The sequence below is a fragment of the Rhinoraja longicauda genome, chromosome 34 (assembly GCF_053455715.1).
Source record: "Rhinoraja longicauda isolate Sanriku21f chromosome 34, sRhiLon1.1, whole genome shotgun sequence".
NCBI lineage: Eukaryota > Metazoa > Chordata > Chondrichthyes > Rajiformes > Arhynchobatidae > Rhinoraja > Rhinoraja longicauda.
In genome coordinates, this window is record NC_135986.1 from 21,853,376 (window position 1) to 21,880,389 (window position 27,014).

Here is a 27,014-nt window from a genome sequence, read left to right on the forward strand (position 1 = left end):
CGATGGCGGTCGACGACGACGATGGCGGCGCCGGCGCCGGGGCCGGGCTGTGCTCGGTCTCGGTGGCGTCCTGCCTGCTGCTGGCCTGCGGCTATGTGGGCAGCCTGTACGTGTGGAGGAGCCGCTTGCCGAGGTAACGCCCCCGGGAGGGGGAGGGGGGGGGGTGGTCGCGGTGGCAAACGACAGCGGAGGGAGCAGCCGGTTGCCAGGGGCAACGCCGGCTGCTGGCAGCAGAGGGGGGGGGGGGGAGAGGGGTTGCCAGGGGCAACGCCGGCCGGCGTGGCTGGACAGAGGGTGGGGGGGGGGGGGAGAGGGGTTGCCAGGGGCAACGCCGGCCGGCGTGGCTGGACAGAGGGTGGGGGGGGGGAGATGGGTTGCCAGGGGCAACACCGGTCGCTGGTAGGAGGGGGGGGGAGGTTGCCAGGGGCAACGCCGGCCGTTGGCAGGAGGGGGGGGTGGTTGCCAGGGGCATGTTGTGCATCCATCCAAGAGAAGGCCTACAAGTCCTTGGGTCAGGCCCAAATTGGAGTGTTGTGGAGCAGTGTGGGATCCTTACGACAACAACAACAAGAATGACAACACCAACAACAACGACGACGACGACGACGACAACAACGACGACAACAACGACAATGATGACAACAACAACAACAATGACAACAACAACAACAACCACAACAAAACCGCACCTGGAGTATTGTGGAGCCGTGTGGGATCCTTTCATCAACAACGACAACAACAATGACGACAGCAACAACGACAACAACAACAATGACGACAACAACAACAATGACGACAACGACAACAACAACAAGACCACACCTGGAGTATTATATAACAGTATAACAGAGCTTTATTTGTCGTTCGGTACCGAAGTACCGAACGAAACTACATAGCAGTCATAGAAAAAAAAAGAACACAAGACACATAACCCCAACACAAACGTCCATCACAGTGACTCCAAACACCCCCTCACTGTGATGGAGGCAACAAAACTTCCACTCTCTTCCCCACGCCCACGGACAGACAGCTCGTCCCCGACCGACCCGCACAGTCCCCGCACCGGGCGCTGAAACGTCCCGCGGCCGAACCGGGCGATGAAAGGCCCGCGACCAAGCCTTGCGCAGCTAAGTCCCGTGGTCGAGCCGCACCGGGCGATGTCAAGTCCGCAGTCGAGCCGCACCAGCGATGAAAAGCCCCGCAGTCGAGCTGCACCGGGCGATGTTAAGCCCCGCAGCCGAGCTGTACCGGGCGATGTTAAGCCCCGCAGCCGAGCTGCACCGGGCACTGTTAAGTCCAGCGGCCAAGCCGCACCGGGATGTAAAGTCCAGCGGCCAAGCCGCACCGGGATGTAAAGTCCAGCGGCCAAGCCGCACCGGGTGATGTAAAGTCCAGCGGCCAAGCCGCACCGGGTGATGTAAAGTCCAGCGGCCGAGCCGCAGCGGGCGATGTTAGGCCCCGCAGCCGAGCCACACCCCGCGCCGTGAGGAAGAGAAAAGTTCCCCCCCCCACACCCACCCACACCACCACCCCCTCCCACACATACACAACCAAAACAATATATATAAAAACCATCCCAACACCGACACACAACAAAAAAAAGACGGACAGACTGCTAGTCAGCCGCTGCCGTTAGGCGCCGCCACGTGATCCGTGTGGAGCCGTGTGGGATCCTTTCATCAACAACAACAACGACAACAACAACGACAACAACAACGACAAGACCGCACCTGGAGAATTGTGGAGCCGTGTGGGATCCTTACGACAACAACAACGACAACAACAACGACAACAAGAAGAAGACCGCACCCGGAGTATTGTGGAGCCGTGTGGGATCTTTACGACAACAACAACAATGACAACAACAACGACAAGACCGCACCTGAAGTATTGTGGAGCCGTGTGGGATCCTTACGACAACGACAAGACCGCACCTGGAGTGTTGTGGAGCCGTGTGGGATCCTTACGACAACAACAACGACGACAACAACAAGACCGCACCTGGAGTATTGTGGAGCCGTGTGGGATCCTTACGACAACAACAACGACAACAACAACAACAACGACAACAACAACGACAACAACAAGAACAAGACCGCACCTGGAGTATTGTGGAGCCGTGTGGGATCCTTTCATCAACAACAACAACAACAAGGACAACAACAACAATGACTACAACAATAACAACAACAATAACAACGACAACAACAACGACAGCAATAATGACAACAACAATGACGATGACAACAACGACAATGACGACAACAACAACAACAATGACAACAACAACAACAACAAGACTGCACCTGGAGTATTGTGGAGCCATGTGGGATCCTTTCATCAACAACAACAACAACAACAACAACAAGACTGCACCTGGAGTGTTGTGGAGCCGTGTGGGATCCTTTCATCAACAACAACAACAAGAACAAGACTGCACCTGGAGTATTGTGGAGCCGTGTGGGATCCTTTCAGCAACAACAACAATGATAATAACAACAACAAGACCGCACCTGGAGTGTTGTGGAGCCGTGTGGGATCCTTTCATCAACAACAACAACAACAACAAGACCCCACCTGGAGTATTGTGGAGCCGTGTGGTATCCTTTCAACAACAACAACGACCACAACATCAAGAAGACCGCACCTGGAGTACTGTGTGCAGTTTTGGTCTCCTACTTTGAGGAAGGACATCCTGGCCATCGAGGCAGTGCAGCGTAGGTTCACCAGGTTAATCCCCGGGGTGGAGGGACGGTCATAGAAACATAGAAACATAGAAAATAGGTGCAGGAGGATGCCATTCGGCCCTTCGAGCCAGCACCGCCATTCATTGTGATCCTGGCTGATCATCCACAATCAGTAACCCGTGCCTGCTTTCTCCCCATATCCTTTGATTCTGCTAGCCCCAGAGCTCTATCTAACTCTCTCTTAAATCCATCCAGTGATTTGGCCTCCACTGCCCTCTGTGGCAGAGAATGAATTCCCCAAATTCACAACTCTCTGGGTGAAAATGTTCCTTCTCACCTCAGTTTTAAATGGCCTCCCCTTTATTATTAGACTGTGTGTGGCCCCTGGTTCTGGACTGTCATACAAGGAAAGATTGGAAAGACGGGCTTGTATTCACTGGAGTTTAGAAGGATGAGAGGGGGATCTTAACTCTTCACTTAGGCCCCCTCGGTCAAGGCTGACCATGGGTGATGCATCCTAGTTGGCTGTTTGCTCCACACCTCAGCTAGAGCTGTGTCGCTGGTGGCTGAAGAGACCAATGCGGAAGTGGCAGTCTCTGTCGCAAAGGTCACATTTGTGTGTGGACTCTGGTCTGTTGAAGTTGCTGCACTCCTTTCTACGTGCCCGCTTTTCTGCCGCTGCGTTGATCAGTTTCTCTTCCCCCGTTTTGAGATGTTGGTTCAGGGTACCTCTCCACCTTGTTACGGTCAGCTGCAAGCTTATAGAGACGTATAAAATCATAAAAGGACCGGACAAGCTGGATGCAGGAAAAATGTTCCCGATGCTGGGGGGAGTCCAGAACCAGGGGCCACACACACAGTCTAAGAATAAAGGGGAGGCCATTTAAAACTGAGGTGAGAAGAAACTTTTTCACCCAGAGAGTTGTGAATTTGTGGAATTCTCTGCCACAGAGGGCAGTGGAGGCCAATTCACTGGATACGACTATCATTTTGCAACTTCTAGCAAAGTATTCTGTTAACATTACATTATAGGAATGAATGTGATGGGACTATCAAATCAAAAACATTAAGGGGTTCACTAAGTCTAATGATCACCAAACCTTCTAAGGAACATCAAGATGGTAATATTTGCATCTTTCGTACTGTTAACTGAGCTGTGAATTTGTGGAATTCTCGGCCACAGAAGGCAGTGGAGGCCAATTTTAGATTTTTCTTTTTTTTTAGATTTAGAGATACAGCGCAGAAACAAGCCCTTCGGCCCATCGGGTCCGCGCCGCCCAGCGATCCCCGCGCACTAACACTATCCTACACCCACTAGGGACAATTTTTACATTTGCCCAGCCAATTAACCTACATACCTGCACGTCTTTGGAGTGACTGATCAGCCATGATCACATTGAATGGCGGTGCTGGCTCGAAGGGCCGAATGGCCTCCTCCTGCGTCTATTGTCTATTGTCTATTGACTGGATGAATTTAAAAGAGAGTTAGATAGAGCTCTAGGGGCTAGTGGAATCAAGGGATATGGGGAGAAGGCAGGCACAGGTTACCGATTGTGGATGATCAGCCTTGATCACAATGAATGGCGATGCTGGCTTGAAGGGCCAAATGGCCTCCTGCACCTATTTTATATGGTGCTTGGACGTGAGAATTGGCATCTCTCGTTGGCCAGGTGCAGAAGTGGTGCATGGGAATCGGCAAAGTAAGATCAGACGTATTACCTCTAGTCTAGGAGTGTGTTGAAGGGTGGATGGTAAATGTAAACATGAAATTAAGTAAGAAAGGATATTAATCTTTTCTTCCACATCGGTTTAAATCAGCATCTGCAAGTTCTTCCCACACATCTCGTCAGGTCGACTCTGTTGTCCCATCACGTCCACTCTGCCATTCAATCATGGCTGTTCTATCTTTCCCCCTCAACCCCATTCTCCGGCCTTCTCCCCGTAACCCGTGACACCCTTACTAATCAAGCATCTGCCAATCTCCACAGTAAAAATTATCCATTGACTTAGTCAAGTCAAGTTTATTTGTCACGTACACATACACGATGTGCAGTGAAATGAAAGTGGCAACGCCTGCGGATTGTGCACAAAAAAAGAATTACAGTTACAGCATATAACGTATAGCACGGTAGCGCAGCGGTAGAGTTGCTGCTTTATAGCGAATGCAGCGCCGGAGACACAGGTTCGATCCTGACTACGGGTGCTGCACTGTAAGGAGTTTGTACGTTCTCCCCGTGACCTGCGTGGGTTTTCTCCGAGATCTTCGGTTTCCTCCCACACTCCAAAGACGTACAGGTATGTAGGTTAATTGGCTGGGTAAATGTAAAAAAAAAAAAATTGTCCCTAGTGGGTGTAGGATAGTGTTAATGTACGGGGATCGCTGGGCGGCACGGACTTGGAGGGCCGAAAAGGCCTGTTTCCGGCTGTAGATATATGATATGATATGATATGATATAAATAAAGTTAATACAGAGAAGACAAAATTTAGTCCCTGGAGTTATAAAAGTTGACAGTCCTGATGGCCTGTGGGAAGAAACTCCGTCTCATCCTCTCCGTTTTCACAGTGTGACAGCGGAGGCGTTTGCCTGACCGTAGCAGCTGGAACAGTCCGTTACTGGGGTGGTAGGGGTCCCCCATAATGTTGCTTGCTCTGGATCTGCACCTCCTGATGTATAGGTCTCCACAGCAATGAATCCCACAGATTCACCACCCTCTGACTAAAGAGATTCCTTCTCATCTCCTTTCTAAAGGCACGTCCTTTTTATTCCTAGGGTGTGACCTCTGGTCCTAGACTCTCCCACCAGTGGCAACATCCTCTCCACATCCACTCTATCCAAAGACGTACAGGTATGTAGGTTAATTGGCGTGGGGTGTATGTATAAAATTGTCCATAGTGTGTGTAGGGTGGTGTTAATGGGCGGGGATCGCTAGTCGGTGCGGACTCGGTGGGCCGAAGGGCCTGTTTCCGCACTGTATCTCGAAACTAAACTAAATTAAAATCCAGGCCTTTCACTATTCGGTAAATGGGTGTGGAGGGATATTACAAATCCTGTTGTCTTTTTTCACATGTCACTGTGGCTCAGACTGCCGTCTTCTTGCTTAGAAGGTTGCAGATTTCCTCTTCTGCCTCCCCATCAATTTATTAAATCCGTCGACCAGCAGCCGGGGGAAAAAACCCATTTCGTCACGGGCAGAAGGTGCAAATTCCACAGAGGCAGTTCAGGGGTCAGGATTCAATCCCAGGTCATTGTTTAGTCTCGTTTCAGTTCAAGATACAGCCCAGGAACGGGCCCTTCGGCCCATTGAGTCCGCGACGACCAGCGATCCCCCTACGCACTTCCAGTTACTGACAGTCTTTTACCATGGCCAATGATCCCGCAACCTGGAATGGAATGATTTTAGATTTTTTTAGATTTTTAGATTTAGAGATACAGCGCGGAAACAGGCCCTTCGGCCCACCGAGTCCGCGCCGCCCAGCGATCCCCGCACATTAACACTATCCTACACACACTAGGGACAATTTATTTTTTTACATTTGCCCAGCCAATTAACCTACATACCTGTATGTCTTTTGGAGTGTGGGAGGAAACCGAAGATCTCGGAGAAAACCCACGCAGGTCATAGGGAGAACGTACAAACATGACAGAAAGGTCAGACTGGGAGTGCGAGGGGGAGTTGAAGTGCTCAGCCACCGGGAGATCGGCCAACCTGATCTCCTGGTGGCTGAGCACTTCAACTCCCCCTCCCACTCCCAGTCTGACCTTTCTGTCATGGGCCTCCTCCAGTGCTATAGTGAGGCCCACCGGAAATTGGAGGAACAGCACCTCATATTTCGCTTGGGCAGCTTGCAGCCCAGTGGTATGAACATTGACTTCTCCAACTTTAGATAGTTCCTCTGTCCCTCTCTTCCCCTCCTCCTTCCCAGATCTCCCACAATCTTCCTGTCTCCACCTATATCCTTCCTTTGTCCCGCCCCCCCGACATCAGTCTGAAGAAGGGTCTCGACCTGAAACGTCACCCATTCCTTCTCTCCTGAGATGCTGCCTGACCTGCTGAGTTACTCCAGCATTTTGTGAATAAATACCTTCGATTTGTACCAGCGTCAGCAGTTATTTTCTTACACTTATATAACTTGCAAACAGTGACTCGGGTTGGCTTTAGCACGTGCCCGCTACAATGTCAAGACTTGTTTTGCTTTCATCGATTGCAAGTGAAGAATTTGTTTTTGTCGGCAGCTGTACATTGCCACCATTTATCCGCAGTATAATGGCATGTTTGTGCTGCAGTCAATTTTGCAGGAAGGACCAGTACAGACACGCAAAATGAGTGCCACTGTCTCTCACTGACACAGGCCGGCGAAACAAAACGTTGGGACATGTTTGTTGATGCTTTTGGGTTTTAGGTAGAAAATAGACCACCTGGACCTGTTGGGCCCAAACCTCTCCTGCCTTGGTGCAGCACCCTCTCCCCCCCCCCCCTCCCTCCTCCCCCCTTCCCCCTCCTCCTTCCCCCTCCTCCTTCCTCCTCCTCTCCCCCTTCCCCTTCCTCCCATTCCCCTCCCTCCCCCGCTCCACCCCCATCAACCCCCCTTATCGTCTCTCCTCCCCATCCCAACACTCCCTCTCCCTCCTCCCCTCCCCCTCCGTCCCCTCCCTCCTCCCTCCCTTTCCCACCTCCCCCCCTCCCCCCTCCTCCTCCCCCTCCCATCCCCCGTCCCCCCCATCTCCTTCCCCCCTCCTCCTTCCCCCCTCCCACTCCTTTCCCCATTCCCCTCCCTCTCCCGCTCCATCCCCCTCAACCCCCCTTATCGTCCCTCCTCCCCATCCCAACACTCCCCCTCCCTCCTCCCCTCCCCCTCCGTCCCCTCCCTCCTCCCTCCCCCCTCCCCTCCCCCTTCCCCTCCCCCTTCCCCTCCCCCCTTCCCCCTCCCTCTCCACCCTTCCCCTTCCTCCCATTCCCCTCCCTCCCCCGCTCCACCCCCCTCAACCCCCCTTATCGTCCCTCCTCCACATCCCAACACTCCCCCTCCCTCCCCACTCCCCTTCCCTCCTCCTCCCCTCCCCCTCCGTCCCATCCCTCCTCCCCTCCCTCCCCCTCCTCCCTTCCCTCCTCCTCCCCTCCCCCTCCTCCCCTCCCTCCCCCTCCTCCCTCCCCCCTCCTCCCTCCCCCCTCCTCCCTCCCCTCCTCCCTCCCCTCCCCTCCTTCCCAGTCCCCCACTACATCCCCCTGAATGCCCCTTATCCCCCCTCCTCCCCCCCTCCCTCCCTAAGAAATAGATTTAAACTTTAAAATATGAATAACTTAAAAAATATAACACCGATTTCAATTAAACTTCTTCCATTAGCACCAAAGGGACATCGGTGAGTAAGGTGGGCCTAAAATTGTCGCGTTATCGTGTACCGTTTTGGCTGTAGTTCAGGAACAAACAAACAAACACACGAAAGTTTTAGAATATAGATAAGACAAATACATTTTATTTTCAATCTGCTTCCAACAGTGTGACAGTGTGGAAACAGGCCTGACTAGTTCATGCCGACCAAGTCCCATTTGCCCACATTTGTCCCAAATTTGCTGGTTTAATTGGTGTTTGAGTGTTCCTATTTCGTAGAAGGATTTATTTCCTGGGTACAGGATTTTTTAATCTGACAATATGCTTTTTGGCACATTGGCCTTCATCAGTCAGAGCATCGAGTATAGAAATTGGGAGGTCATGTTGCAGTTGTACAAGACGTTGGTGAAGCCGCATATAGAGTATTGTCTTCAGTTATAGGCACCGTGTTATCGGAAAGATGTCGTCAAGCTGGAAAGGGTGCAGAGAGGATTTACATGAATGTTGCCAGGACTCGAGGGCCTGAGCTATAGGGAGAGGTTGAGCAGGCTGGGTCTCTATTCCTTGGAGCGCAGGAGGATGAGGGGTGATCTTATAGAGGTGTACAAAATCATGAGAGGAATAGATCGGGTAGACGCACAGTCTCTTGCCCAGAGTAGGGGAATCGAGAACCAGAGGACCTAGGTTTAAGGTGAGGGAGGAAAGATTTAGATTTAGATTTAGATTTAGATTTAGAGATACAGCGCGGAAACAGGCCCTTCGGCCCACCGAGTCCGTGCCGCCCAGCGATCCCCGCTCATTAACACTATCCTACACACACTAGGGACAATTTTATACATTTTACCCTGTCAATTAACCTACATACCTGTACGTCTTTGGAGTGTGGGAGGAAACCGAAGATCTCGGAGAAAACCCACGCATGTCACAGGGAGAACGTACAAGCTCCGTACAGACGGCGCCCGTAGTCGGGATCGAACCTGAGTCTCCGGCGCTGCATTCGCTGTAAGGCGGCAACTCTAACCGCTGCGCCACCGTGCCGCCCATTTAATAGAAAGCTGAGGGGTAACGTTTTCACACAAAGGGTGGTGGGTGAATGGAATGAAGGTAGTTGAGGCTGGGACTATCCCAACATTTAAGAAACACTTGAACAGGTACATGGATAGGGCAGGTTTAGAGGGATATGGGCCAAACGCAGGCAGGTGGGACTGGTATAGAGGGGACATGTTGTTCGGTGTGGGCAAGTTGGGCCGAAGGACCTGTGTCCACGCTGTATGACTGACTATGTTTTATAGATAAGCGTTTGCACTGTTGAGGCCTTGGTGTTTTTAATGTGTGGTGCCTTTATATCCATTGACGGTGTGTGTACATTTGGTGGCTTGGCCTTGCATTTCTTGGCCATTTCTAAAGGCACATGGGGAAGGTGGTGAGTCAACCACTGCGGACTGTGTTGGAGGTGCTTTTGGGTGGGGAGTTCCAGTGTTTAGACCCAGTTACGAAGAAGCAATGACAAATAGTTTCCAAGTTGGCGTGGTGTGGGAAAGAGGTGGCATTCACAAGGAATCGCTGCTGTTCTATTGGAGTGCAGTGTCGGTTCACTAGGTTAATTCCCGGAATGGCGGGACTGTCGTATGTTGAAAGACTGGATCGACTGGGCTTGTATACACTGGAATTTGGAAACGCCGCCCATTCCTTCTCTCCTGAGATACTGCCTGGGGACATTGGGAACATGTTTCCTGACTCTAACGTGTCCAACCCCTTAATAATCCCTGCTATTGAGGGCGTGCAGCGTAGGTTTACTAGGTTAATTCCCGGAATGGCGGGACTGTCGCATGTTGAAAGACTGGATCGACTGGGCTTGTATACACTGGAATTAGGAAGGATGTGAGGGGATCTTATTGAAACATATAAGATTATTAAGGGATTAGACACGCCAGAGGCAGGAAGCATGTTCCCAATGTTGGGGGAGTCCAGAACCAGGGGCCACAGTTTAAGAATAAGGGGTAGGCCATTTAGAACGGAGATGAGGAAATACTTTTTCACTCAGAGAGTTGTAAATCTGCGGAATTCACTGCCTCAGAAGGCAGTGGAGGCCAATTCTCTGGATGCTTTCAAGAGAGGTAGATAGAGCTCTTAATGATAGCGGAGTCAGGGGATATGGGGAGAGGGCAGGAACGGGGTACTAATTGTGGATGATCAGCCATGATCATGGTGAATGGCGGTGCTGGCTCGGAGGGCCGAATGGCCTCCTCCTGCACCTATTGTCTGTTGTTCTCATTCACGCTCATTCTCCTGACTTGTGCTTTGTAAATGAGGAAGAGGGCCGGGGAAATAGGGAAGTGAACCACTATCTAATAATAATAATAATAATAATACATTTTATTTATATAGCGCTTTTCATATACTCAAAGACGCTTTACAGAGATTTTGAGAACATAGGGAAATTAATAAATAGATAAATAAGTAAATAAATAAATGAACAGAGAAAGGAGACAGAAGGTGAGGTGACCTTCAGTGGTTGAAGGCAGTACTGAACAGGTGAGACTTCAGCGATGTTTTGAATGTGGTGAGTGTGGGGGAGTCTCTAACGGTTTGGGGTAGTGAGTTCCATAGGGTGGGAGCAGCGATGGAGAAAGCCCTGTCCCCCCAGGATCTGAGTTTAGTCCGGATGTGGGGGGATAGGAGATTGGCAGCGGCAGAGCGGAGGGTGCAGGTGGGAGTGTGCCTGTGGAGGAGGTCGGTCAGGTAGGATGGGGCCAGGTTATGGAGGGCTTTGTAGGTTATGAGGAGGATTTTGTACTGGATTCTCTGGGGGACTATTTCATCACTAAAGACAGACACAAAATGGTGGAGTAACTCAGCGGGACAGGCAGCATCTCTGGAGGGAAGGAATGGGTGGCGTTTCGGGTCGAGACCCTTCTTCAGACATCTTCTGTAAATTTGCGAAGAGTTCCATATTTTGTTTTAAGCTTTTTGCATGTCTTCCACTCATTTGCCTTTTGTGCCATCTATATCTCTCGTTTCCCTTTTCCCCTGACTCTCAGTCTGAAGAAGGGTCTCGACCCGAAACATCACCCATTCCTTCTCTACAAAGATGCTGCCTGTCCCGCTGAGTTACTCCAGCATTTTGTGTCTATCTTCAGTGTAAATCAGCATCTGCAGTTAATTCCTACATATCTCATCACTAAGATCAAAATAATGGTTTGGCATTTATAACCCTAAATATATCTAGCTGTCGCCAGCTTTTTTGATCTTCAGGTACTTTTTGGTTTGGAACCGCTCCATCCAAGACCGCAAGAAATTAAAGAGAGTTGTGGACGCAGCCCAGTCCATCACACAAACCAACCTCCCTTCCATTGGCTCCATCTACACCTCACGCTGCCTCGGCAAGGCCAGCAGCATCATCAGGGACCAGTCTCACCCCGGTCACTCCCTCTTCTCCCCTCTCCCATCAGGCAAGAGGTACAGAGGTTTGAAAATGCACACCTCCAGATTCAGGGACAGTTTCTTCACGGCTGTTATCAGGCAACTGAACCGTCCTCTCACAATGGACAATAGGTGCAGGAGGAGGCCATTCGGCCCTTCGAGCCTGTACGCACCGCCATTCACTGTGATCATGGCTGATCATTCTCAATCAGTACCCCGTTCCTGCCTTCTCCCCATACCCCCTGACTCCGCTTTCCTTAGGCGCTCTATCTAGCTCTCTCTTGAATGCATTCAGAGAATTGGCCTCCACTGCCTTCTGAGGCAGAGAATTCCACAGATTCACAACTCTGACTGAAAAAGTTTTTCCTCATCTCAGTTCTAAATGGCCGACCCCTTATTCTTAAACTGTGGCCCCTTGTTCTGGACTCCCCCAACATTGGGAACATGTTTCCTGCCTCTAACGTGTCCAACCCCTTAATAATCTTATACGTTTCGATAAGATCTCCTCTCATCCTTCTAAATTCCAGTGTATACAAGCCTAGTCGCTCCAGTCTTTCAACATATGACAGTCCCGCCATTCCGGGAATTAACCTAGTGAACCTACGCTGCACGCCCTCAATAGCACGCCCTCGCCAGCTAGAGAGCGGTCCTGACCTCCAATCTACCTCATTGGAGACCATTGAACTATCTTTAATCAGACTTGATCTTGCACTAAATGTTGTTCCCTTTGTCCTTTATCTGTACACTGTGGACGGCTTGGTTGTAATGATGTTTATTCTTTTCACTGACAGGATAGCATGCAACAAATAGCTTCTCTCTGTAGGAAGGAACAGCGGATGCTGGTTTACACCGAAGTTAGAAGCAAAATGATGGAGTAACTCAATAGACAAAAAGTGCAGGAGGAGGCCATTCTGCCCTTCGAGCCAGCACCGCCATTCAATGTGTTCATGGCTGATCATTCTCAATCAGTACCCCGTTCCTGCCTTCTCCCCATACCCCCTGACTCCGCTATCCTTAAGAGCTCTATCCAGCTCTCTCTTTAATGCATTCAGAGAATTGGCCTCCACTGCCTTCTGAGGCAGAGAATTCCACAGATTCACAACTCTCTGACTGAAAGAGTTTTTCCTCATCTCCGTTCTAAATGGCCTACCCCTTATTTTTAAACTGTGGCCCCTGGTTCTGGACGAGCAGCATCTCTGGAGAGAAGGAATGGGTGACATTTCAGATCGAGTCTGAAGAAGGGTCTCGACCCGTAACGTCACCCATTCCTTCTCTCCAGAGATGCTGCCTGACCCGCTGGGTTACTCCAGCTTCGCTCCAGAGATGCTGCCTGACCCGCTGGGTTACTCCAGCTTCTTGTATCTTACCTTCTTTCCAGCTGTACCCCGAGTTGAACACGACCGTGAGGCCTCCCCACGAAGCTTGCAGGAATGACTGGTTTATTCTCCTTGTGTCTGACAGGGATCACCCCACCGTGATCAAGCATCGGTTCGCCAGCGTGCTGGTCGTCTCGGCGCTGTCTCCGCTGTGGGTCTGGCTGTGGCGGCAGTACACGGGCTTCAAGGTACGTCGACGTCGTCCGCTCTGTGCCGCGTTTACAGCCGACCTCCAGCTGCCAGGAAGGATCAATAGACAATAGGTGCAGGAGGAGGCCATTCAGCCCTTCGAGCCAGCACCGCCATTCAATGTGATCATGGCTGATCATTCTCAATCAGTACCCCATTCCTGCCTTCTCCCCATACCCCCTGACTCTGCTATCCTTAAGAGCTCTATCTAACTCTCTCTTGAATGCATCCAGAGAATTGGCCTCCACTGCCTTCTGAGGCAGAGAATTCCACAGATTTACAACTCTCTGCCAATTAAGGCCCGTGCCAATTAAGAGTTTCCTCGCACACTCCAAAGACGTACAGGTTTGTAGGCTAATTGGCTTCGGTAAAATGTTCAATAGTTCCTAGTGAGCGTTAGTGTGCGGGGATTGCTGGTCGGCGCGGACTCGGTGGGCCGAAGGGCCTGTTGCCGCGCTGTGTATCTAAGCTAAGCTGAGAAGGATGAGAGGGGATCTTATCGAAACATGTAAGATTGTTAAGGGGTTGGACACGTTAGAGGCAGGAAACATGTTCCCAATGTTGGGGGAGTCCAGAACCAGGGGCCACAGTTTAAGAATAAGGGGTAGGCCATTTAGAACGGAGATGAGGAAAACCTTTTTCACTCAGAGAGTTGTGAATTTGTGGAATTAATTCTCTGCCACAGAGGGCAGTGGAGGCCAATTCACAGGATGAATTTAAACGAGAGTTAGATAGAGCTCTAGGGGCTAGCGGAATCAAGGGGTATGGGGAGAAAGCAGGCGCGGGTTACTGATTGTGGACGATCAGCCATGATCACAATGAATGGCGGCGTTGGCTCGAAGGGCCAAATGGCCTCCTCCTGCACCTATTTTCTATGTTTCACCTGTAGTCAGGATGGAACACGGGTCTCTGGCGCTGTGAGGCGGCAACTCAAACGCTGCGCCACCAGGCCGCCCGTGATGTAATCGAACATTGTTGATATCTCTGCTCTGGCATCCATCTTAAACATCCCGAATTCCTGTCACTCCCCACTGGTGCCTTTCTACAGTTCCAGCTTCCAGGCTCTTCCTTTACCTCTGTCTTCATTTAAGATGCTCCTTTAAAATCTGAACCAGCTTTTGGTCAATGCCACCAGGAACTGCAGCTGCGGGAATCCTGAGCAAAACTCAGCGGGTCAGGCAGGCAGCATCTGCGGAGGAAGACTGGATAAGCTCGGCTTGTACTCGCTGGAATTTAGAAGATTGACGGGGGGATCTTATAGAGACTCACAAAATTCTTAAGGGGTTGGACAGGCTAGATGCAGGAAGATTGTTCCCGATGTTGGGGAAGTCCAGAACAAGGGGTCACAGTTTAAGGATAAGGGGGAAGTCTTTTAGGACCGAGATGAGAAAGTTTTTCTTCACACAGAGAGTGGTGAATCTGTGGAATTCTCTGCCACAGAAGGTAGTTGAGGCCAGTTCATTGGCTATATTTAAGAGGGAGTTAGATGTGGCCCTTGTGGCTAAAGGGATCAGGGGGTATGGAGAGAGGGTAGGTAGGGATACTGAGTTGGATGATCAGCCATGATCATATTGAATGGCGGTGCAGGCTCGAAGGGCCGATTGGCCTACTCCTGCACCTATTTTCTATGTTTCTATGAATGGGAAGGCAGCGTTTCAGCTTCGGGAGATAGATGCAAAATGCTGGGCGAACTCAGCGGGACAGGCAGCACCTCTGGAGAGGAGGGCTAAGCGAGGTTTTGGGCCGAGACCCTTCTTTAGACAGTCTGGAACCCACTGAGACTCAGCGCGTCTACCCCGATCTATTCGGCAGCAGTTCTACCCTGGGTCTGACCTTGCATGTTTCGATTAGACAGGTCCGTCACTGCTGATGCTGATGGGCGTCCACTCGGAGGGCATCGTTGCTGCCGCCTGCTTTCCTCTCCTGCTGACGTTGGTGAGTGTGGATGCTGCACCTCTTGAGAAGCGTTCTCCATCGATATCTTTTTTTTAAGGGTCAAGCACGTTTTAATTCTCACTGGCAAGTTTGGAGCGGCAGGAGGAGAAGTCACGTGAGATCGTTAGAACATTGATCAGGCCCGATGTGGGCGGCGCGGTGGCGCAGCGGTAGAGCTGCTGCCTCACGGCGCCAGAGACCCGGGTTCCACCCTGCTTGTCTGTACGGAGTTTGTACCTTCTCCCAGTGGCCTGCGTGGGTTTTCTGAAGGGCCTGTTCGCACGCTGTTTCTGCACAGTCTAAAGAAAAGAGAGATTTTGTTTTAGATTTAGAGATACAGCGCGGAAACAGGCCCTTCGGCCCACCGGGTCCGCGCCGCCCAGCGATCCCCGCACACGAACACTATCCTACACCCACCATTTTGCCCAGCTACAAACCTGCACGTCTTTGGAGTGTGGGAGGAAACCGAAGATCTCGGAGAAAACCCACGCAGGTCACGGGGAGAACGTACAAACTCCGTACAGACGGCGCCCGTGGTCAGGATCGAACCTGAGTCTCCGGCGCTGCATTCGCTGTAAGGCGGCAACTCTACCCCTGCGCCACCGTGCCGCCAGAGGGGTGAGAATTTTTTAGTGAGAGTCAGGAGAGTTTTATAGTCCTGTGTCGCGGACAGAACAGCGACGTTCCTACTTACAGCAACGCAACAGAATATGTAAACATACTACTCTATAAACAATATAATAAACGAGAAAAAAGCTCTGTGTGTCTGTGTGTGTACACACTGAAGTTTTTTTCTCTCGTTTATTATATTGTTTATAGTGTACTATGTGTGTGTGTGTATAATATATATATATATATATACACACATACACACACACATATATATATACACACACACACACACACATGCGTGCACAATTACATCGATCAGCCAAATCATTATGACCACTGACGGGCAAAGTGAATAACATTGAATATCTTGTTACAATAGCATCTGCCAAGGGGTAGAATATATTAGGCAGCAAGTGAACAGTCAGTTCACGAAGTTGACGTGTTGGATGCAGGAGAAATGGGCAGGAGTAAAGACCTGAGCGACTTTAACAAGGGCCAAATTGTTCTGGCCAGACGACTGGGTCAGAGCATCTCTGAAACGGCAAGGCTTGTGGGGTGCTCCCGGTCAGCAGTGGTGAGTACCGACCGACCGACAGTGGTCCGAGGAGGGACAAACCACAAACCGGCGACAGGCAGGGTGTTGGGTGCCCAAGGCTCATCGATGCGCGAGGGCAACGAAGGCTATCCCGTCTGGTCCGAACCGACAGAAGGTCGACTGTGGCACAAGTCACAGGACATTTTTAAAGGTGGTCACGGGAGGGAATGTGTCACAATACACAGTGCATCGCACCCTGCTGCGTATGGGGCTGCACACGGAGGACCAGCAGCATATTAGGCGGGTGGTCATAATGTTTTGGCTGATACTCACACAGGCCCTTCACTCCTGTGTGGAGGGGTCAGGTTTTGAGCAGAGGTGCATTTTAGGGTGTTCTGAAGAAACTAAAGTGGAAGAAAGGGCGGGGGGGGGGGGGTGAGGGGTTGGAGGTTGGAGGTGGAGAGGGAGGGGAGGAAGTTCACGGGGCCTGGAATCCCCCGCATGGAATGGTTCATCTCTCGTGTATTTGCCAGGTGCTGTTCTGTGGCCCGCTCATTCAGCTGCTCATGGACTATTCATGGGATTTCAACGACGGCTTAAAGACGTTTCTTGGTGAGTTCACGCTTGCGGTACCTCGTTAAACCAGGATTTATAAGAGTTTAACTCGCGGCGGGTAAGTGAGCGGAATAGACCCAGAGGCGTGCGTCCAAGTGCCGCTAAGTGGCCGGGGAAACGGAAACTCCGTTAACAAATCCCACAATAAAAAGCTGCGGTCAATATCGGAGTCGACAACATTTGTTTCACCGGTGTCATCGTCATAGAGTCATAGAGTGATACAGCGTGGAAACAGGCCCTTCGGCCCAACTCGCCCACACCGGCCAACAATGTCCCAGCTACCCTAGTCCGTTTGGTCCATAACCCTCCAAACCCGTCCTATCCATGTAACGTTGGGATAGTCCCGGCCTCAACTACCTCCTCTGGCAGCTCGTTCTATACACCCACCACCCTCTGTGTGAAAATGTTACCCCTCGGATTCCCCTTGAATCTTTCCCCCTTCACCTTGAACCTATGTCCTCTGGTCCTCGATTCCCCTACTCTGGGCAAGAGACTCTGTGCATCTACCCGATCTATTCCTCTCATGATTTTGTACACCTCTATAAAATCTCCCCTCATCCTCCTGCGCTCCATGGAATAGAGACCCAGCCTGCTCAACCTCTCCCTGTAGCTCACACCCTCTAGTCCTGGCAATATCCTCGTTCCTTCTCCCTGGCACCGAAAGGCAGCAACTCTACCGCTGTGCCACCGTGCCGCCCCTTAGTTCCCCATTGCCGCTGGAAGATAACTAGGTGGTGGATGGATTTATTTTCTGCTGTGGGTTGCTAAGGAAGGAAGGTTTTGGGGAGGAGGCAGGAGAATGGGGTTGGGGGAGAAAGATAGATCAGCCATGATTGAATGGAGGAGTGAGTACACGATGGGCCGAATGTCATAATTCTGCTCCGATGTCTTATCTTCTGTGGACTTAGGTTTAAGGTGAGAGGGGAAAGATTTAATATGGAACGAGCTGTCCAAGGAGGTAGTTGAGACGGGTACCATAACAACATTTAAAGGACAATTGGACAGGTACATGGATAGGAAAGGTTTAGAGGAATATGGGCCGAACATGGGCAAATGGGTCTTGGTTAGATGGGCATCTTGGGCGGTATGGACGTAACATACTTCTCCAGTCCAGTAATGAGACTCTACCGCTGCACCACCAGTGCAGTAATCTCTCCAGGGGCGGTCACGGTGGCGCAGCGGTAGAGTTGCTGCCTTACAGCGAATGCAGCGCCGGAGACCCGGGTTCCATCCCGACTACAGGCGCCGTCTGCACAGAGTTTGTACGTTCTCCCCGTGACCTGCGTGGGTTTTTCTCCGAGATCTTCGGTTTCCTCCCACACTCCAAAGACGTGCAGGTTTGTTGGTTAATTGGCTTGGTGGAAATGTAAATTGTCCCTGGTGTGTGTAGGATAGTGTTAGTGTGTGGGGATCGCTGGTCGGCACGGACCCGGTGGGCCGAAGGGCCTGTTTCTGCGCTGTATCTCTAAACTAAAGTAAACTAATCCTGAAGTCTTCAGGCTAGGCTTCAGACTGTCTGAAGAAGGGTCTCGACCCGAAACGTCACCCATTCCTTCTCTCCGGAGACGCTGCCCGACCCACTGAGTTACTCCGGCATTTTGTGTCGACCTGAACTAATGGTCCTGCCGTTTGTTTCTTTGCCAGACCCTCGGTGTTGGGTGCAGTGTCTTGTGGACATACGGTGGATACGTAACCAGGTGGTGGCCCCACTGACGGAGGAGCTGGTGTTCCGGGCGTGCATGCTGCCCATGTTGGTGCCCTGCACTGGCCTCAGCCGCGCCATCGTGACATGCCCGCTCTTCTTCGGAGTCGGTGAGTGAGTGAGTGAGTGAGTCCGACCGGATGAGCGCAGCATTGTGTCGACCACCGCGCGCCCATCGTGTTTGTCCACACAGGTCATTGGAGCAGAATTAGGCCATTCCCCTCAATATTTACTTCCCTTGAAAATACAGATGCTCCTCCACTTACGATGCTTCCACTTACCATATTTCGGTGGTGCAAAAGTGAGACACATCCGGCACGGTAGAGTTGCTGCCTTACAGCGAATGCAGCGCCGGAGACCCGGGTTCCATCCCGACTCCGGGTGCTGTCCGTACGGAGTTTGTACGTTCTCCCCGTGACCTGCGTGGGTTTTCACCGAGATCTTCGGTTTCCTCCCACCCTCCAAAGACATGCAGCTTGGTAAAAATTGTTCCTAGTGGGTATAGGATAGCGTTAGCGTGCGGGGATCGCTGGTCGGCGCGGACGCGGTGGGCCGAAAGGGCTATTTCCGCGCTGTATCTCTAAACTGAACTAAACTAAGCATTCAGTAAAAACCGTAGGTTAGGTGGCTATGATGTTTGGTATGTTAGGTGTATTAAATGCATTTTCGACTTACCATACTTTCGGTTTACGATGGGTTTATCAGAACGTAACCCCCATCGTAAGTTGAGGAGCATCTGTACGTTTCGATTATTTGAATTCCATTCCGGCAGCTCACGATTTAAACCAGAGGATGAGAAGATAGGAGTTTTAATGATGAGCTTTTAATTTTTAATAGAGCTTTTAATGTTCATGAGTTCTGGGAGCAGATTTGGGCCATTCGGCCCATCAAGTCTACTCCGCCATTTAGGAAGGAGACGAGGAGGAATGTCTTTAGTCAGAGGGCGGTGAATCTGTGGAATTCATTGCCACAGAAGTCCTGTGGAGGCCAAGCCAACGGATATTTTTAAGGCAGAGAAAGATGCAGGAGGTAATGTTTCCTGATTTGTCTCTCTCTCTCTCTCTCTCTCTCTCTCTCTCCTTTCCCCAGCTCACTTTCACCATGTGATCGAGCTGCTGAAGTTCAGACAAGGAACAGTCGGTGGCATTTTCCTCTCAGCAGGTAGGAAGCACGGCGGGCGGTCGCTGGCGAGGAGGAGGGGGCGGGCGAGTTGGTGACTTGGTGGACACTGATTCTGTGTCTGTGGTGGGGGTTTGCACGCTCGTTACTGTGTGTGTGCGTGCGTGTGTGTGCGCGCATATATTTGTGTGTGTGTGTACGTGTTTGTGTGTGCGCGTGTTTGTGTGTGTGCGCGTGTTTGTGTGCGCGCGTGTGTGTGTGTGCGCGCGTGTGTGTGTGCGCGCGTGTGTGTGTGCGCGCGTGTGTGTGTGTGCACGCGTGTTTGTGGCCATTGTCAATGAGCTTGCAGTGCAGATTTAACTGGCTGCAGAAACTGAATCACACTTTAGTTTAAGGGTCTGAAGAAGACGTGCCGACCCCATGCATCCCCTATCCATTACCTCCAGAGATGCTGCCTGACCTGCTGAGTTACCCCAGCACTTTGTGTTCTACGCAAAACGCACCTGCAGTTCCTTGCTCCACGAGCCCACAGCTTAGTCAAGCTTGAAAAGGTTCAGAGAAGATTTACGAGGATGTTGCCAGGACTAGAGGGTGTGAGCTACAGGGAGAGGTTGAGCAGGCTGGGTCTCTATTCCATGGAGCGCAGGAGGATGAGGGGAGATCTTATAGAGGTGTACAAAATCACGAGAGGAATAGATCGGGTAGACGCTCAGAGTCTCTTGCCCAGACTAGGAGAATCGAGGACCAGAGGACATAGGTTCAAGGTGAAGGGGAAAAGATTTAATAGGAATCCGAGGGGTAACTTTTCCACACAGAGGGTGGTGGGTGTATGGAACGAGCTGCCGGAGGAGGTAGTCGAGGCTGGGACTATCCCATCGTTTAAGAAACAGTTGGACAGGTACATGGATAGGACGGGTTTGGAGGGATCTGGACCAAGCGCAGGCAGGTGGGACTAGGGTAGCTGGGACATGTTGGCCGGTGTGGGCGAGTTGGGCCGAAGGGCCTGTTTCCACACTGTATCACTCTGTGACTCTATGACATAGTTTTCTGCTGAGCTTTGCTGATGCAGAGAAATCGATGTTAACTTCACCATGTGTGAAATTGTGTGGGGTAATATTTCATTGGGTGTCTGGTCATTATTTTGAATGGGGCTTTGGGACCAGAAAGGTTTCATGTTTCAAGAAAGATGTTTCATCTTTTTCACGAGGATGTTGCCAGGACTAAGTTGTAGGGAGAGATTGGGCAAACTGGGACTTCGAGAGTTTTTAATTGCCATTAGACCAAGTGGACCCGTTGGGCCCAAACCTCTCCTGCATTGATGCAGCACCCTCTCCTCCCCCCTTCTCCTCCCCCTCCCCCTCCTCCTCCCCCTCCTCCTCCCCCTCCCCCTCCCTCGCTCCCCCCACATCCCTCCCCTCCTCCACTCCCCCCTCTCCCTCCCTCCCTCTTCCCCCTCCACCCCCCTCCCCCTCATTTCCCCCTCTCTCCCCTCCTTCACCCCCACCCATTCCCCTCCTTCAACCCCCTCCCTCCCCCACCCCCACCTCCTCCACCCTCTCCCCTCCCTCCCCCACCCCCACCTCCCCGACCCTCTCCCCTCCCTCCCCCTCCCATCAACCCCCTCCTCTCCCCCTCCCACACCCCTCCCTCTCTCCCTCTCCCCTCCTCCCCCTCCCTCCCCACTCCATCCCCTTCAACCCCCCTTATCCCACCTCCTCTCCCACCACCCTCCACCCCTCCTCCCTCCCTAACCCTCCCTCCCTAGGAGATAGATTTAAACTTTAAAATGTGAATAACTTAAAAAATATAACACCGATTTCAATTAAACTTCTTCCATTAGCACCAAAGGGACGACGGTGAGTAAGGTGGGCCTGAAATTGTCGCGCTATCGGGTACTGTTTTAGCTGTAGTTCAGGAACAAACAAACAAACAAACAAGAGTTGTAGTATATAGATGTATCCCGAAAAGGACCAGTTACTTACAGCAGCACAACAGGTTTAGGTTTAGTTTAGTTTGGAGATATGTAATCAGTGGGACAGGCAGCATCTCTGAAAAGGAGGAATGGGTGACGTTTCGGGTCCGGACCCTTCTTCAGGCCATCGTCTCTGGTCTTTGACACACCCCCCAGAGCAGGTTCAGTGCTCAATAGATACCTCAGCCGTTAGGCTAAGCTGCTCACACTGACACCATGCCACACTTGAATAAAGATGGACACAAAAAGCTGGAGTAACTCAGCGGGACAGGCAGCATCTCTGGAGGGAAGGAATGGGTGACGTTTCGGGTCGAGACCCTTCTTCAGACTGAGAATCAGGGGAAAGGAAAACGAGAGATATGGATGGTGATTATAGGGAGATATCAATAGACAATAGACAATAGACAATAGGTGCAGGAGGAGGCCATTCGGCCCTTCGAGCCAGCACCGCCATTCAATGTGATCATGGCTGATCATTCTCAATCAGTACCCCGTTCCTGCCTTCTCCCCATACCCCCTGACTCCGCTAAAGAGCTCTATCCAGCTCTCTCTTGAATGCATTCAGAGAATTGGCCTCCACTGAGGCAGAGAATTCCACAGATTCACAACTCTCTGACTGAAAAAGTTTTTCCTCATCTCCGTGTGAAGAAGGGTCTCGACCCAAAACGTCACCCACTCCTTCTCTCCAGAGATGCTGCCAGTCCCGCTGAGTTACTCCAGCTTTTTGTGTCTATCTTCAGTTTCAACCTGCAGTTCCTTCCGGCAGATACTTCCCTTAACCTGTGCATTTTCATTTCCCTTCCTTGCCAGTTTTCCAGTTTTCTTACACCGCCGTGTTCGGGGCGTACACGGCGTTTATCTTCATCAGGACAGGTCAGTGTGCGTTTAATCCGAGCTGCTTCACGTGCTTCTGCCTCCTGCCCTCCACCTCTGTTGCAGCCCCTGTTGTCACTGTTGAGTTCCGTTCAGTTTATTGTCACGTGTACCGAGGTACAGTGAAAAGCTTTTCATTGTGTGCTAAACAGTCAGCGGAAAGACAACACATGAGTACAATCCAGCCAAGTACAGATAGGTTTAAGAGTGTGGATCGATTGAAATCGTAAGGTCATAAGTGATAGGAGTAGAATTAGACCATTCGGCCCATCAAGTCTACTCCGCCATTCAATCATGGCTGATTGAGAATGATCAGCCATGACAGATTGAATGGCGGTGCTGGCTCGAAGGGCCGAATGGCCTCCTCCTGCACCTATTGTCTATTGTCTGTCTATTGTCTATCTATCTCTCCCTCCCGACCCCATTCTCCTGCCTTCTCCCCGCAACCCCTGACATTTGTGATCGTGGATCTGCTTTTAGTTTAGAGATACAGCGCGGAAACAGGCCCTTTCGGCCCACCGGGTCCGCGCCGACCAGCGATCCCCGCACGCTGACACTATCCCACACACACCAGGGACAATTTTTACATTTACCGAGCCAATTAATTACAAACCTGCACGTCTTTGGAGTGTGGGAGGAAACCGAAGATCTCGGAGAAAACCCACGCAGGTCACGGGGAGAACGTACAAACTGCGTGCAGACGGCGCCCGTAGTCGGGATGGAACCCGGGTCTCCGGCGCTGCATTCGCTGTAAGGCGGTAATTCTAACGCTGCGCCACCGTGCCGCCCTGTGGCTAGCACACAAATAGTCGGTCTGGGTTGGGCGCCATCTTCCCCCGCTCTCTGCACGGTGAGACTTTCCCCTTCCCGCAATTGCCGGCTTAGAAAAACTCCTGCATTCCTCTAGTGCCTTCCACATCTCCACTGTGTCTGGCTTGGGGTTTTAGGCTCAGAATGAGTGTAAAGCACGGATGCTGCCTGCATTGGGATGGGTTACCTGAGCTTGAGACTGTTTCTGAGTGGGGATAACTGTGCTTGCAATACTTCCCAGGGAGAAGGCACTTCTACTCTCCTACTATCGCGGGGTGGGGACGCCTGTATTGAGTTCAGTTCATTGTCACGTGTACCGAGGTACAGTGAAAAGCTTTTTGTTGCGTGCTAACCAGTCAGCGGAAAGACAACACACGATTACAATCGAGCCGGTCACAGTGCACAGACGCATGATTAAGGGAATAACGTTTAGTGCAAGGTAAAGTCCGATCAAGGATAGTCCGAGGGTCTCCAATGAGGTAGATAATCGTTCAGGACCGCTCTCTGGTTGTGACAGGATGGTTCAGTTGCCTGATAACAGCCGGGAAGAAACTGTCCCAGAATCCGCAGGTGTGCGTTTTCACACTTCTGTACCTCTTGCCCGACGGGAGAGGGGAGAAGAGGGAGTGAGACCGGGTGGTGAGACTGGTCTTTGATTCTGCTGCTGGCCTTGCCAAGGCAGCGTGAGGTGTAGGTGGAGTCGATGGAAGGGAGGTTGGTTTGTGTGATGGTCTGGGCTGCGTCCACAATTCTCTGCGATTTCTTGCGGTCTTGGATGGAGCTGTTCCCAAACCGAGCTTTCCAAGCAAGTCTAGGCGTTGGGTGCTTCTATTGTCCCTGGAAGCGGACACCTGTATGTAGTATAGTTTAGTTTAGTTTAGTTTATCACCACATGTACCGAGATACAGCGATGCAGTCCAGTCGGCGAAAAGACCACACGATTACAATCGAGCCGTCCTCAGTGTACAGATACAGGGTAAAGGGAATAACGTCTCGTGCAAGATAAAGTCCGATTAAAGATATGCCGCCCAGCGATCCCCGCACATTTAACACTATCCTACACACACTAGGGACAATTTGCAACTATACCAAGCCAATTCATCTGCAAACCTGCATGTCTTTGGAGTGTGGGAGGAAACCGGAGCACCCGGAGAAACCCCACGGGGAGAACGTACAAACTCCGTGCAGACAAGCACCCGAAGTTGGGATGGAACCCGGGTCTCCGGCGCTGTGAGGCAGCAACTCTACCGCTGGTACAGAAGTATGAAAACGCATACCTCCAGATTCAGGGACAGTTTCTTCCCGGCTGTTTATCAGGCAACTGAACCGTCCGACCGTAACCAGAGAGCAGTCCTGAACTACTATCTCCCTCATTGGAGACCCTCGGACTATTTTTGATTGGACTTTACCTTGCACTGAACGTTATTCCCTTTATCCTGTATCTACACTGTGAATGGCTCGATTGTAATCGTGTGTTGTCTTTCTGCTGACTGGTTAGCACGCAACAGAAGCTGTGTGGCTGTACCTCGGTACAGGTGACGATGAACTGAATGTGGGGTGCTGGCAGCTGCAGGCGGCTGGGCTGGGTACGTGACCCCTTGCTCCTCTGACGCCTTCCTTGTTTTGCAGGTCACTTGATCGGCCCGGTACTCTGCCACTCGTTTTGCAACTACATGGGATTCCCAGCCATGGGGGCGGCTGTGGAGCATCCTCACAAACTGGCCATCTTCTTCTTCTACGTGCTGGGAGTGGTGCTCTTCCTTCTGCTGCTGTTCCCGCTGACTGACCCCTCCTTGTACGGGCCCCTCGCCCTCTGCCGCCTCACCCGGCCGGAGACCAGCACGTCAGTCTGCACTTGACCCTCCCTCCCTCCGTCCCTCCCTCCCACAGCCACCTCCTGCCCACCCGAACATCCGAACATTCAGGGAATTCGCCTTCAGGGTTGTGCCCCAGTCGATCGTGGATCGAGGGACCTCTCAGGAAACGGGGGACGGAGATCGCGGAGGAGGGAGAATCCCGCTCGGGACGGGCGGCCTGGGAATCTGCGGCCGCTGCACTCGTTTCCCAGCGAAAGGGGGAGAAATAAAAACCAAAACAAAAAAACCTCAGCACGCCGGGCAGCCTCCGCGGGGAACGCTAAGATCATGCAGACACATCGACGCGCCCATCGACCTCCGAGCTCTTGCAGTCACTACCTCCCCCCCACGTGCTTTAAATCAAATCCAGGGCCACCCCTTCACGGGCAAAGGGAAGAGGACCACACTTCAGTTTCTGCCATCGCCACCCCCAGCCTGTCCCAGCAGCGCCCACACTGCCAGTGTCACCGTTGCTCAGGATTTGTTTACATCCTTAACTGCAGGAGCGCCCCCCCCTGGTGGGCATCGGCCCCGAGCCGAGCCGCCGCCCACTCGCTCACGGCCACGTGATCCGCCGTATCAAACCGCATTTTCGACCTGCGATATTTTGGGCCTGCGATGGGTTTCTTGGATCGTAACCCCCACCGTGAGGCGAGGGGGGCGCCCGCACATTCATCCCACGGGCTCCGAGATCCGAGACCGCTTCCGGCGCCTGCCTGGTCACGATGCCCAGCCACGTCGCCATCCTCTCGTCAACCCCCCTCTCGCGCAGTGCACGTTCCCCCGCTGGCAACCGGGGCGCCTCGTGAGCCTTTAACATCAGCTCACCTCAGTGATGTCTATTGTCACGTGTACCGAGGTACAGTGAGAAGCTTTTGTGGCGTGCTATCCAGTCAGTGGAAAGGCACACACGATTATAACAGCCATTTACAGTGTGCAGGCACATTGTAAGGGAATAACGGTCAGTGCAAGGTAAAGTCCGATCAAAGATAATCACCGACGAGGTGGACAGTAGTTCAGGACTGCTCTCTGGTTGTGGTCTTCATGAAATACGAAGAAGGGTCTCAAACCCGAAACGTCGCCCATTCCTTCTCTCCAGAGATCCCGCTGAGTCATTTTGCATCTACCTTCAGTGTGAACCAACATCTGCAGTTCCCCCCTGCTCATTCCTGCTGCTGTTTCCTACGTTTCGACGGCGGCCATTTTAGAAGGTGCCAAGGGGAAGGAGGAAGGGGAAAGGGTGCCGACGGTGTGCACATGTCCCTCGGGGTGAAGGCGACGTTACGGTGTTCAGGATGCCCTTTGGTGGGCTTGAATCTCCCAGCCATTTGCTGCAAGCCTCTGACCCGCAGCGCCCACTCCAGCAATACACAACCAAGCTCTCAGAAAGCTGCCACCAGCGAATTCAGAACATTGCGAATGCTGACAAGTTTCAGGTTTAACCTCGCGACTGAAACGGAAAAGAAAATGACCACAGATTCACTTCTGGCTCGAGGTTGGGTCCTCCAGTTGAACCAGAAGAGAAATATTTTTTCTAGCGTGACCACGGAAATGTTTGTAAATCAAACAATATATTTTCTGAAAGTACCTATTTTCCTGACATGAGATTGTATGATTAACCAAGAGAAGAGTTTTACTTACTTGATTTGCAAAATGGAACCGACAATCGTGTACTGTGTATTAAGTAGAATATAAATTTCTGATTTAAAAAAAAATATATATATATAGATAGAGAGAGAGAGAGAGAGAGAGACTGTGTTCATTGGGGCAATTCTCAGCTTCACAGACAGAATGGTAAACCTCCAGCTGAATTTGTCTCTGCTGATCTACAATTGTCCCTGGTTTCTAATGGAGCCGTGTGCTAATAGACAGAGGCCATGCATTCCTTTGAACAAGTCAAATGTTTATTTTGCTGCTTTGTATCCAATTATCGACATTTGCCATGTAACCTTTAATAACCTCGGTTAGCCAGAATATGTAC

General features: G+C 51.6%; 1 protein-coding gene across 3 annotated transcripts; it reads left to right on the forward strand.

Annotated features, from left to right (window-relative positions):
• Positions 1-27,014, forward strand: rce1a (Ras converting CAAX endopeptidase 1a). 3 transcript variants are annotated; one of them, XM_078428004.1, is made up of 9 exons: positions 10-133; positions 5,459-5,534; positions 12,901-13,003; positions 14,856-14,939; positions 16,620-16,698; positions 18,346-18,513; positions 19,493-19,564; positions 22,305-22,367; positions 24,807-27,014. In XM_078428004.1, exons 4-9 carry the CDS (start codon positions 14,874-14,876, stop codon positions 25,034-25,036), a joined length of 678 nt encoding a protein of 225 aa, XP_078284130.1. In that variant the 5' UTR covers positions 10-133; positions 5,459-5,534; positions 12,901-13,003; positions 14,856-14,873; the 3' UTR covers positions 25,037-27,014. The 3 variants fall into 3 exon arrangements, with proteins under 3 accessions (XP_078284131.1, XP_078284127.1, XP_078284130.1); XM_078428001.1 differs by lacking the exon at positions 5,459-5,534 and having other exon boundaries at positions 2-133; XM_078428005.1 differs by lacking the exons at positions 5,459-5,534; positions 12,901-13,003 and having other exon boundaries at positions 1-133.